A 13,895-nucleotide genomic window follows, 5' to 3' on the forward strand; every position below is an offset into this window, starting at 1 on the left:
AAGTTGTGCAGGACCTCTCCTTGCAGACTGCCCTTGGCTGCCCCCACACAGCAGGACTTTGGCAGCTCTGCTGCTTTTTGGGTCTTACGTGTGTACACTGTGGTCAGTGTGTGCTCCGCCATGCTGATCCACAGAGTCTGTGTGTTACAGCCCCCGGATACAGATACATTTTTAGCTCAAGCTGTAGGGACTGATGCTTTTGGCTCTGGAGGTCCCCTGTACAACCTGCGATGTGTCGGCCAAAATGACAGTTATTATGTGCTCACTTAAAGGATTTACACCCAAGTTTAATATGGCTCTTTAGTACATTTTGCAACCACTTTGTTTGGAATGAGCCACAGTATAGAGAAGTGGTTCCCAAACATTTTTCCCCAAGGACCCTTTTGGCATGTAACTGTCCCGGACCCCTTTTGTTTGCATTACTACCAGAATGCACCCACCAGCATGGGAACGCCCCCCACCAACATGACCTCTCATGCACAGTGCGTGTGAGCTAATGCTGTGCTGAGGGTGCCATTTTGAAAACAAAATGGCATCCTTCATGCAGCAAAAGTGCCAGAACACTGTTCTGGCACATTCCAGCCCTGGCTTATGGGATGGATCATAAGAACATAAGAACAGCCATACTGGGTTAGACCAAAAGTCTATCTAGCCCAGTATCCTGTCTTCCGACAGTGGTCAATGCCAGGTGCTCCAGAGGGAAGGAACAGAACAGGTAATCATCAAGTGATCCATCCCCCGGTGCCCATTCCCAGCTTCTGGCAAACAGTTCCTTTATGAACCCTGTTATAGTCTTGGCCTTCACAACATCCTCTGGCAAAGAGTTCCACAGTTTGACTATGTGTTGTGTGAAGAAATACTTCCTTTTGTTTGTTTTAAATCTGCTGCCTATTCATGTGGTGACCACGCATGACCACAGAGACTCCATGTTGGCAACCATTAGTATGGGGAGTGACCTATAGTAACGCTGTGTCATTCTCCTGATGTTGTTATGCAACTTTTGTAAATAAAGTTGCTGAGTCACCTTTGGGCCCTGTGTAGCCTGTGACTGAGCATCCTATTGTTTTTGAAATACCTGTAAATGGAATCCGAGGGAATGTCTTACAGTCATTTCTGTAAGTCATTCCCTCGGATTCCATTTACAGGTATTTTCTAGCCCTGTTCCTTGCAAAGAATCTAAATCAATTGCTCTGGTTCAGAGAAACAAGCAGCTAGGCTCTGTTTCTGCAGCTGGCTTGGGAATACATGATGATTTCAGCCTCTCCACCTTCCCAGCATGTATATTTTATATCAAATGAGTCAGTTAGGTTTAGGATGTATCCCAGAGAATCCTCTGGTTAACTTGCCCCCAGATCCTCAGCCCTGTGCATAATAATGTAATCATGGCAGACAGGATTGGTTGATGATTAAAAGTTAACGTCATCTTACAGAAGCAAAAAGATCTCTCTTCAGGGCAATAAAGAGACTAATCACTGATGAAAACATAACTGTCACAAAGAAGTGGCTCTCTCTACAAGGCCACAGGCTGCTGAAATACCAAATGCCAACAGCTTCTGAAAACAAATGAATTCAGTGGAACAGAAAATACATGACCACATATAATTGTAGGCACTGTCACCTTCTTACAAGATGGGGAGAGGAGGTCCCTCAAGGCTTTCCCCCCCAGGGTCATTTTACTATGTAGTATTTGTAGCATTGTTTAAGTATCGTAGTTTGCATAGATATTGTTTATGCAGATGATGCTTAGGTCAGTGTTTCAGATCCAGCTGACACACAGAATGGAATGGTGCAGTGCAGTCTGCTTTGGGGCAGCTGTTAAAGTTAAACATTGCATCCCAGATACCAGTGAATGTGTTCAAACTTCAAAAGGACTGAGATTTTGCTCTGGGTGGATCACATTAAAAAAGTCATTTCAAGTATCTTTTGTTCCTTTGGATAGAATTCCCGTTGTTCCTACCTCTGTGGAAAGGATTCTTTGGTGAGAGGAAGAGTCATTCTTTATATCACTTTGAAACACGCACATGCCCCAGAATAAAGTAATAGTTTAAGGTCCAGCATTAAACTCTTTATTGCCCTTGGATGTAGAAATGGCTATTATTCTATTTAGATGGACTATTTAACAGGATGCTGTCAAAGAACTAAACAGCTAGAGAATCTAAGGCAGAAGTTCTCAAAGTGTGCTCTGCAGAGTATTTGCAGCTGGTAGGTGGTGTGATGCTAGTTCCAACTCAATGTAAATGAGACTGGATGCCAGCGGAAATGGCTGGGAGCATGGAGGTGGAGCCAGCCTATTAAGAGTTGCTGTTACATAGGAAAGGCTATGTGAACCCCCCCTCACACCAAACCCAATATTAAAACTGGAGCGACCGGTGGAAATAGTGATTATAGAATATTGTTAGAGTTGTCTGGCGCCGCTTGCGAGAGAGGGATGTTCACAGGAGCAGGGGAGAAGAGGGATGGGTGGCTGGGCAACATATGCAGGGGAACAAAGGAGAGAAAGGAATAGAGTAACTTGGATTGTTCCCGTTGACTTCAGTGGATGCAGGATTGGGCTTCAAAAGCAGAGGGAAAGGAGGCAGTGCAGGGTTGTTTGCTCCCTCTCATTCCACCGAAAGACACAACACTTGGTTTAAAGACAGTTAAAAATGCCTGAATTCGTCCTAATAACTGTCCATGGTAGCAGTTGCTGCTGTTGCCCCTGGGAGATTGGTGGAAGAGGCAGTGGTTGAGATGATCTTTCTTTTAAGTAGTCTCGCTGTGAAGCACTCTGAGAACCCCTGGTTTATGTAGCCCAGTTTAATATGGTGCGACTACATTGTTCTAACTGGGCCTTTATGAGGATGATGACATTGGAGGTGTCAAAATGATAACTGTGCTGTCAGATATGTACTGTGTCCATGCCAGCGGATATAGCCTGTTTGGAATCATAGGCTGCAAATAACACAGAAGGAAGAGTAATTCCTCAATCCAGCAGTTTATCCCTCTTGCATGACTTCATTGAAACTAAGAACCTTTCACAAGTGAGAAAATGCAGATCACATCTACCATCTTACTTTATTCACTCCATCGGAGGAGCAACTTCCTGGGTTTGGGGCGTGTACCTGGTGTTGCAACTTTTCCAAATAGAGCTGCCTGTTGGAATTGCCAGTGTACCAACAAAGTAATCAGTCAGAAATTTATTTACAGCAAGATTCGGTGATGCAGGGTAGCATTTTGTGTGATCCTATGTGTTGGACTGCGCTAATGTGGCAATACTAGGGCAATATTTAGTATAATGGTGAAGGGGTGGGAGCATTATCCAGGTAGATTAAATGACTCCTTGGTTTGTCAGCTTTGATTATAAATGCATCTTTTTCATCTGTAAATAGAATGAATGACTAATAGAATTGTGAAATAAATTTCTAGGAAATGTAAGCCTAAAATATTTCCCTTGGTATCTTTTAGTTGGCTGGGTGCTTTCCTTACTTGCTTCTCCAACCCTTGCTTCCATTGTGCTTCTGTCAGGAAGGTCCTTATTCTCAATTGATCTTTTAAAAAAGAACAAAGTACAGAGTTGGATGTTGTCCAGTGTTGTTCTTTCTTCATACAAATTAAACCTCCCACACCAATAAATCATCTTTTGACGTTTGAGCCTGCAAAGAAATGAACTGAAGTTTAATATGTTACATTACCACAGCATAAAATACAATTTGTGGATCTTACTTAGATTCCATGTTGTTTTAATTATTGTGATTACTGCAAAGGATTTACAGACACACAGACACAGCTGAAAGGAAGAATAATGCTCTTCAGATTGCATACTTTGTGCTACAGGCTGTATGTATTCTCACATTCTCCCCTCCTGACCTTCATTCTTACCTTATATGGTCTGAGTTGCATTTTATTTTGGTTGGTAGCAGAACAACTCAGATGGTAATATGCATATGCAATATTTCCACTGTTATCCTCATTCAGGCCCCCATTGAGCAAATACTAAATCATGTGCCTAACTTAAAATTATTTCAGTGGGTCTACTCGAGTGCTTTAAATTAGACACATGCTTAAGTACTCTGTTGAATCAAGGTCTTCTAGGTGCTCTTCTTCCTCCCTGCAAACCTAAAGGATGTTACTGCTGGCAACTTATTCCTAGCTAAGTGTAAGTGCTGGCCATTAATAACTGGGGTGAAATCCTGACCTCATTGAAATTAGTGAAGAAACTCCCATTGACTTTATCCCTGGTCTTGTGCTGCTACTTACTTCTGTGCTAGCAAACAATGTATTTTTATTCAGGCTGTGAATTGTCACGTTGCATACCCAAGTCAGCATTGTTACCATATGCACATCATCAGCTGCCATGCATCACTTGGCAGGAAAACATTGTTCGCTTGGGAAGAGCAAGTAAAATATTGCCTGTCCACAAAATTTGGAATAAGGTTCAGCATATCCTCAGCTTGATGAGATATCTGCATCCCTCTGGAGCCTTGGGAAGGAACTGGATGCCGATATTTTATTCTGGTTAAGCATGCAGTTTCTTTCCTGCAAATAATACACAGAACTTCTCAGAGTGTATGAGCATCTTTTAAAAAGTGAGCTCCTTTTGAAAGCTGAATGTTTTGCTCATGAAAGGAGCCATATTGATAACTCTGGATAATGGCATCATTTATCTACATTACAGTGCAGGCATAGCCAACCACATGTAAGCTTCTCCACCCATGACTTGGAAAGACCACCCTCAGGGATTAGATGGGGTTCAGAAATTGCATCCCTTCATTATTTGACCACTCTGGGTCTGCTAATAAGTGCCACTTTCAGTGTAGCCTGAGGCCACAATCTCATTTCAGATAGGCCACAACTTTGAAAGGGGAGCTACCAACCTGTAATGTATTTTTGATCTGTTCACATGCAGGCAGAAAGCTCCGTATCTCATTACCAATCCCTTGAATCATCTGTGTCATCCAACAAGCTAAGGCCACTATTTTCAGACTAGGGTGTCTAAAAGGTTTGGCACCTAATTTTCAGAAGTGCTGAGCCCCAACAGCTCCCACTGACTTCTTTTGTAGTTGAAGTTATTCATTGCCGCTGAAAATCTGGCCATTTAAATCAGTGTTGAAATACAGAATCAGTTGCCTACCTTTAACTCCTGGGTTTGAAAATTTTGAACCAAGCTTTTACAGGGCTTCAACTTACAGTAACTCCTCACTTAAAGTCATCCCAGTTAACACTGTCATGTTGCTAATCAATTAGGGAACATGCTCATTTAAAGTTGTGCAATGCTCCCTTCTGAAGTCATTTGGCAGCCACCTGCTTTGTCCACTGCTTGCAGGAAGAGCAGCCCATTGCAGGTGCAGGCTTGGAATCAGGGTGGACTGGCAGCCCCCTATCCGCTCCCCACTCCTCTCAGTTCCCTGTGCAGCAGCTGCCCAGCAGGCTTTCAGTTGCTGGCAGTTCAGCTGTCCCTCCCCCCATGGCCATGTGCTGCTCCTGCCCTCTGCCTTGGGGCTGCTCCCCAGAGCCTCCTGCTTACTGTGCACGGTGTGGGAGAGAAGAGGGCTAATGTCAGGGTGTCCCCCTCCCCCCTGCTCCTACACCCCTACCCCATCTCCATGGTGCGGGGGGGCGAAAGGACAGGGTTCAGGATGGAGGGAGCTTCCTGGGAGCAGCTGCTGTCTCAGCTTGCTGATCTACTTAACAAGGCAATGTACTTAGAGTGGGGTCAGTGTACTTAAAGGGGCAGTGGACATCTCTCTCTCTCACACAGGGTGTGTCTCTGTCTCTGTCTGCCATGCTGTCTCCGCTCCCTCCATTTATGCTGCCTTGTAGAGTGTGAGGCTACATTAACATTTAACCCTTGAGGGCTCAGCCAAAAGCTAGTTCATCATTTAGCAGTAAGGCATTCCCTGGGAAATATCCCACCCTCTGACTTATCACCTCAGCCAAGCTTCACAATCATCATCACTGTGGACAGTATTAAATAGTTTGTTTTAAACTTATACTCTGTGTGTGTGTATATATAGATAGATAGATATCTAATATAGTCTTTTGTCTGGTGAAACAATTTTCCCTGGAACCTAACCCCCCACACACACACACATTAATTCTTATGGGAAAATTGGATTCATTTAACATTGTTTCACTTAAAGTCACATTTTTCATGAACAGAACTACAACATTAAGCAAGGAGTGACTGTATAGATGCCCCCCGACTTAGGTATTCGTTCCTTTCCGGAAAGCCTTGTGTAACTCGAATTTTGTGTAAGTTGGAAACGTATACCCGTACGTTGCACAAAAATTTCTGCAATTCGAAAATCCTGTTTCTGGCTTATGGAACTTTGTCCGTAAGTGCGAATTTGCATAAGTTGGGTCTTTCATAACCCAGGGAGTGTCTGTACTATAATATGAAATGAATATAAAAATGAGTCCAGCAGCTTCCACAGCTGATTAGCACAAGTAACATGGAGAGGTGATAGAACAAAGAAATTGAGGCTGATTTTCCCTGGTGGCAGTAATGAAAATTACTATATTTGTTTTTTATATTAGAAGCTCCCATTTCAAGTACATGGCTCAATGAAATCTGAATGTCCTGTTGTGAAGCCTTTTTTGAGGTTTTTTAAGAATATGAGGAGTTGGATTTAGTTGATAATAAATCTTGTTCAGTATTTATATTAACAAACAAATTGTTAGTGTCAGTAAAGTGCATTAGTATGCTTGTTCCATTTTTTCTTTGCAAGAAAAGCATTAGTACAATTGCTACTTGATGAGAAAAGTAAACAACAGAACAACTGCATTTTCAGTTAGTGACTTCATCTTAGATCTCTATCTTTATGGTGAATGCATGTTTGCATATATTAATAATAAATATGACATTTAATATATAATGTGTCTGTCATACACAGAATATAGGCCTTTATAGAGAATCAGAAAACTCATTGAGAGAAATTTAAGAAAAATCAAGTTTGGAGTTCCGCTTTAAATAAGAGAACTGCCCCCTCAGTTAAATGTATCCTATTACTCTGACATTATCAAACCTCCCACCAGACAACCATGACTTCTTATGCTGTCTTCCTTCCATCTGTTTGGAAATGGCCTTATATAGCTGCTCTTTTAGGGCCAGATCCAGCACATATTTAGCTCCAATTCAGAAAACATTTAAGTACATACTTAAGTCTGTCCCTTTTCAGGACAGCACTTTAAGGATGTGCAAGTTTGCCAGGAATGCTTTCCTGAATAGAGACCTTTCTGTGTGCTTACTGCTAAGAGTAGTCTCAATTCAATGGAGCTACTCACAGTAGTAAGCACTAACCATAATAGTAAACATTTGCAGGATCCAGACCTTCTACTTTATTGTGTTTAAGGGAGAAAGTGTAATTATTACAAGTATAAAGGTTACTGAATTATTTAAACTAATGGTAGTTTTTGTTTTGTAGCTGAACTCTTCATGGAACAACGGCATCTCAAAGAAGCAGGCTTTTGTATCCAAGAAGCAGCTAGTCTTTTCCCTACATCTCACACTGTGCTGTACATGCGTGGGAGACTTGCAGAGATGAAAGGCAGTTTGGAGGAGGCTAAGCAATTGTATGATGAGGCACTTACAGTGAATCCAGCTGGAGTGGAAATTATGCACAGCCTGGTGAGTTTTCAGGGACTCAGCTTCATTATGGTGTTTGTGCTCATGATTAACCGTAATAAGGGGGAATGGATCTGACAGCAGCAGTGGATGTCATTGTTTCTCTAATGCAGAGGGTGAGTTGCTTTATTCCAAGAATTATTTGGATAGCTTGAACCTCCTAATTCAGGATTGGGTTGAAAGTCTTTAACTCATCAGAACTTGTATCAGACGTAAATATTTTAATTGCTGCAACATTGATAGTTTTGGAAGTTTATTTACTGCTTCATTATCGTCTCAGATGTGCTTCCTAGAAAAAGCCGCACATTTTTATTAAGCAGTGCACTTCCATTTGAAAATATAGTTTGAAGTGAATGTTTGCAGATACATGCAAAATGTTTATAAATCTGAACCAAAACTGAACCGAACCAAAACTGAACCAAACTATGGTTTTAGGGTAAAATTCCCCACTTACAGCCTTGAACAGGATTTGAGTGGTGCACAGACCCCGTGCTAAACCTCTGCACAGGATTGAATGTCACCCTTTGATTTTTTTTGGAGAACTGCAAACTGGGAATATATTTGTTCTTCATCATCACAGAAACAAAAATCTATATATACTCAGCCTGTAGGTTTCAGCCCGTGGTTCATAGAGAACTTCCAGGTGGAATTACTCTGTACTCTATGTGACTGCTTTGTGTCTTTATTTGTTGGCTATTTTGTATTTCTTTCACATAAATCCAACCATGATCAAATTTGTGGGGGACTCCAAAATGGAAGTATCAAACACACAAGAGGATAAAAACAAACAGAAAAGGCAGTTGGAGAGATTAGAGCAATGGGAGCTGCAGGCAACAAGAGAGGGATATGGTAATACTGTAATGAATAATCAGTGTAAAGTCCTGGATGCACGAGTAGGAAACAAACAGATAAGGTACAGCTAATTTGGAGAAGATAACGAAGCAGCTACCCTATCACGCCGAGTTTATATCCTTAATGCTGTTGTGATATCACTTTTTCAGATGACCATGTTCTTAGGTTGCTGCAATGAAGTTATGGGGTCTAGATTCAGGAGTAGGGAGGGGGAGGTTCTTCACAATAGAATCTCTCTTGATTAATGGTCCATAACATGAAATACTTGATCCATACTATACTAGATTGGTCAAGCACCTGAAAGGAGACCATAGTAAAGGACAGTTTTTCTTCTGTTTAGTGTCATGAATGCAGAAAAATCAGAAATGTAGGAGCATCCATCAGTTTATAGCTACCAGTAGCTTTCATTATTGTATTGTATTTTAGGCAGGACTGGTAGCACCACCTACAATTAAGGTTCCCTAGTACTTCCTACTCTAATATCTTGTTTTCAGTTCCTTATCATTAGGGATTCTGATTTTCAGTTTTAACTGATAAATACAGATAAATAACCCTTAAGGACATAAGAACTACCATACTGGGTCAGACCAAAGGTCTATCAAGCCCAATATCCTGTCTTCCGACAATGGCCAGTGCCAGGTGTCCCAGAGGGAATGAACAGAACAGGTAATCATCAAGTGATCCATCCCCTGTCACCCATTCCCAGCTTCTGGCAAACAGAGGCTAGGGACACCGTCCCTGCCCTTCCTGGCTAATAGCCATTGATGGACCTATCCTTCATGAACTTATCTAGTTATTTTTTGAACCCTGTTATAGTCTTGGCCTTCACAACATTCTCTGGCAAGGCGTTCCACAGGTTGACTGTGCGTTGTGTGAAAAAATACTTCCTTTTGTTTGTTTTAAGCCATGCTCCTTATTAATTTCATTTGGTGACCACTAGTTCTTGTGTTATGAGAAGGAGTAAATAACACTTCCTTATTTACTTTCTCCACACGAGTCATGATTTTATACACCTCTATCATATCCCCCCTTAGTCATCTCTTTTCCAAGCTGAGAAGTCCCAGTCTTATTAATCACTCTTTATGCAGAAGCCATTCCATATCCCTAATCATTTTTGTTGCCCTTTTCCAATGCCAATATATCTTTCTTGAGATGGGGCGACCACATCTGTATGCAGTATTCAAGATGTAGGTGTACCATAGATTTATATAGAGGCAGAATGATATTTTCTGTCTTCTTATCTTTCCCTTTCTTAATGATTCCCAACATTCTGTTTGCTTTTTTGACTGTTGCTGTACCTTGAGTGGATGTTTTTAGAGAACTATCCACAATGACTCCAAGATCTCTTTCCTGCGTGGTGATAGCTAATTTAGACCTCCACATTTTATATATATAATTGGGATTATGTTTTCCAGTGCGCATTACTTTGCATTTATCAACCTTATATTTCATCTGCTATTTTGTTGCCCAGTCACCCAGTTTTGTGAGATCCTTTTGTAGCTCTTCACAATCTGCTTGGGACTTAACTATCTTGAGTAGTTTTGTATCATCTGCAAATTTTGCCACTTCACTGTTTACCCCCTTTTCCAGATCATTTATGAAAATATGTTGACTCTTCCCCAACAAATTATGTTCATCTAAGTGTCTGACAATTTTGTTCTTTACTATGGTTTCAACTGGTTTGCCCAGTACTGAAGTCAGGCTGTAATTGTCTGGATCACCTCTGGAGCCCTTTTAAAAAATTGGTGTCACGTTAGCTGTCTCCAGGCATTTGGTACGGAAGCTGGTTTAAATGATAGGTTACAAACTATAGTCAGTAGTTCTGCAATTTTACATTTAAGTTCCTGCATAACTCCTGGGTGAATACCATCTGGTCCTAGTGACTTATTACTGTTTAGTTTATCAGTTTGGTCCAAAACCTCCTCTAATGGCACCTCAATCTGGGACAGTTCCTCAGATTTGTCACCTAAAAAGAATGGCTCAGGTTTGTGAATCTCCCTCACATCCTCAGCCATGAAGACTGATGCAAAGAATTCATTTAGTTTCTCTGCAATGGCCTTATCATCCTTGAGTGCTTCTTTAGCATCTCCATCATCCAGTGGCCCCACTGGTTATTTACCAGGCTTCCTACTTCAGATGTTCTTAAAAAGTAAAAGCAATTTTTTTTGAGCCTTTGGCTAGCTTTCTTCAAATTCTTTTTTGGCCTTCCTAATTATATTTTTACACTTGGTTTGCCAGAGTGTGTGCTCCTTTCTATTTTCCTCACTAGAGATTTAACTTCCACTTCTTAGAGGATGCCTTTTTGTCTTTCACTGCTTCTTTTACTTCATTGTTTAGCCACAGTGGCACTTTTTTGGTTTTCTTACTATGTTTTTTTTATTTGGGGTATACATTTAGCCTCTATTATTGTGTCTTTCAAAAGTTTCCATGCAGCTTGCAGGGATTTCACTTTTTGTGCTGTACTTTTAATTTCTGTTTAACTAACTTCCTCATTTTTGTGTAATCCCCCTTTCTGAAATTAAATGCAACAGTGTTGGGCTGCTGTGGTGTTTTCCCCGCCACAGGGATATTAAATTTAATTATATTATGATCACTATTACCAAGCGGTCCAGTTATATTCACCTCTTGGACCAGATCCTGTTCTCTACTTAGGACTAAATCAATTGCCTTTCCTTGTGTGAGTTCCAGAACTAGCTGCTCCAAGAAGCAGTCATTTAAGGTGTCAAGAAACTTCATTTCTGCATCCCATCCTGAGGTGACATGTACCCAGTCAGTATGGGGATAGTTGAAATCCCCCATTATTACTGAGTTTTTTTTATTTTAATAGCCTCTCTAATCTCCCTGAGCATTTCACAGTCACTATCACCAACCTGGTCAGATGGTCGGTAATATATTCCTACTTCTATATTCTTCTTATTAGAGCATGGGATTACTATCTATAAAGATTCTTTGGTACAGTTTGGTTCATTTAAGATTTTTACTTCATTTGAGTCTACACTTGCTTTCACATATAGTGCCACTCCCTCACCAGCACGACCTATTGTGTCCGTCTGATATATTTTGTACCCTGGAATTACTGTGTCCTATTGATTATCCTCATTCCACCAAGTTTCTTTGATGTCTATTATATCAATATCCTCATATAATACAAGGTACTCTGGTTCACCCATCTTATTATTTAGACTATTAGCATTTGTATACAAGCACTTCAAAAACTTGTCACTTTTTAGCTGTCTGCCATTACATGATGTAATTGAATGGGACTTTTTTTCATTTAACTATTTCTCATCAGCTCCTACCCATATTTTATCATCTTCCATCCTCTCCTCTTTACTAGGACATAGAGAATCTCCATTAATAGATGCTCCCCTAAGAGATGCCTCTGTCCGAACCACATGCTCCTCCGCACCTGTCAGTTTTCCCCCAGCCCTTAATTTTAAAACTGCTGTATGGCCTTTTCGGTTTTAAGTGCCAGCAATCTGGTTCCATTTTGGTTTAGGTGGAGCGCATCCTTCCTGTATAGGCTCCCCCTTTCCCAAATGATTCCCCAGTTCTTAATAAATCTAAACCCCTCCTTCCTACACCATCATCTCATCCATGCATTGAGACCCTGCAGTTCTGCCTGTCTAACTGGCCGTGCGCATGGAACTGGAAGGTTTTCAAAGAATGCTACTGTGGAGGTCCTGGACTTCAACCTCTTACCTAGCAGCCTTTGTTTGGCCTCTGGGACCTTTCTCCTGTCTTTCCCTTTGTCATTGGTACCTACATGTACCACAACCACCGGCTCCTCCCCAGTGCTAAACATAAGTCTTTCTAGATGTCTCAAGAGATCCGCAACCTTCGCATCAGGCAGGCAAGTCACCATGTGATTTTCCCAGTTATCCCAGCTATCTGTTTCTAATGATCAAATCGTCCATTACTAAAACCTGTCTCTTCCTAAAAACTGGAGTTCCCTCCCACAGAGAGCTATCCTCAGTGCAAGAGGATACAACAACATCGTCTGGAAGGAGCATCCCAACTATGGGATCATTTCTCTCTGTTCCAGTTGGATGTTCTCCTTCCTCGTGACTTTCAGCCTCCTCAACAGCACAGAGGCTGTCAGATTAGGGGTGAGACCGTTCTGCTGTGTCCCGGAAAGTCTCATCTATGTACTTCTCTGTCTCCCTGTCTCCTTCCAGTTTAGCCACTCTGATCTCCAAAGCCCGTACACAGTCTCTGAGGGTCAGGAGCTCCTTGCACCAAATGCACACATACGCCACCTGCCTATAGGGCAGGTAATCATACATTCTGCATTGGAGGCAATAAACTGGATAGCCCCCACTCTGTTGCTGGACTTCTGCCTGCATTCTCTTTTTACTCCTGCAGCTCATTCCTTTATTGATGTTTTTGGTTTTGTCATGGGGTGTTTTGGGCTTTAAGTTTAAAGAATCATAAGTGTATCTAGCTCCCCACTCACACTCCCCCTCCAAACTCCCTCCGAAAACTCCCCTTTTAGCTGCTCCTGTTTGAGAGCTCCTTATACAAAAAGAAAATTTGTGTATATTCATTAAACACTAGAAAAACACCAGAAATGGTTACCTCTATCTTTCTACATAGAGCAGTAATATAGACTACAGGGTGATTTGTGAAGCACCCTAATGTGTTGTGCCTGAATTGGTCCATGAAGACCCTGCTGAAGTGCATTAAAGGTTCCCTAAGGCTGTTTGAACAGTACTATGTTAAAGCGCACGAGGGAACGTTACAGAGAGATTACTCATTATAGGTTGTATAAGGAGAAACCCCAGATATTTGGACATGTACATAAAACTCAAAAATTGCTTTAAAAAAAAAAAAAGTGAAATTTTATAAACCCTGAAAAACAGAAGCCCCACTTATAACTTTGTCAAACTTTAAGCATTTGGGCTGAAATTTTCTATGCCAGGTGTCTCCCCTAGCAGAATTTTTTTAGAAAATTTTAGCCAAAATGGTTCAGCCATTTCTGAGAACAAAACTGGGGGAGAGGGGACAGACTATTGCTTTATTTATGTTTAAAAAATCTGGTGATCTTTTCTTTGAGACACTCTCATTCCCCTCTGCTTGAAGTTTGGCAAATGCTTGGGCTTTTTATCAAGCATGTGTCTTTTGCCATCCCTGTAAAAATCCACCCAAATTTAATTAAGTGAAAAGCCTTTGAAGAATCTCAGTTCACACATGCCCGTGGTGATTACCTGTTCTGTTCATTCCCTGTGGGGCACCTGGCATTGGCCACTGTCAGAAGACAGGGTACTGAACTAGATGGACCTTTGGTCTGATCCAGTATGGCCGTTCTTATGTTCTTAAAAGCCAGACTAGGGAGAAACAAAACAATAGATTGGAACAAGGTGGCTGGTGGTGGGAGGAGAGAAACTGACTGAAAGTTGGAGGAGGGGTTGGCACTGGCTGAGCAAGTAGGCTGGGTGGC

At 41.4% G+C, this 13,895-nt stretch overlaps 1 protein-coding gene across 5 annotated transcripts in view; it reads left to right on the forward strand.

Annotated features, from left to right (window-relative positions):
• TTC7A (tetratricopeptide repeat domain 7A) overlaps positions 1-13,895 on the forward strand; it is a 302,921-nt gene that overhangs the window by 235,766 nt on the left and 53,260 nt on the right. For all 5 annotated transcript variants that reach the window (XM_030557709.1, XM_030557708.1, XM_030557707.1 and 2 more), the window contains one exon: positions 7,404-7,606. In XM_030557709.1, coding sequence (XP_030413569.1) covers positions 7,404-7,606 — 203 coding nt within the window. The remainder of the gene's footprint in view (positions 1-7,403; positions 7,607-13,895) is intronic.

This window comes from Gopherus evgoodei, chromosome 3 (assembly GCF_007399415.2).
Source record: "Gopherus evgoodei ecotype Sinaloan lineage chromosome 3, rGopEvg1_v1.p, whole genome shotgun sequence".
Lineage (NCBI taxonomy): Eukaryota > Metazoa > Chordata > Testudines > Testudinidae > Gopherus > Gopherus evgoodei.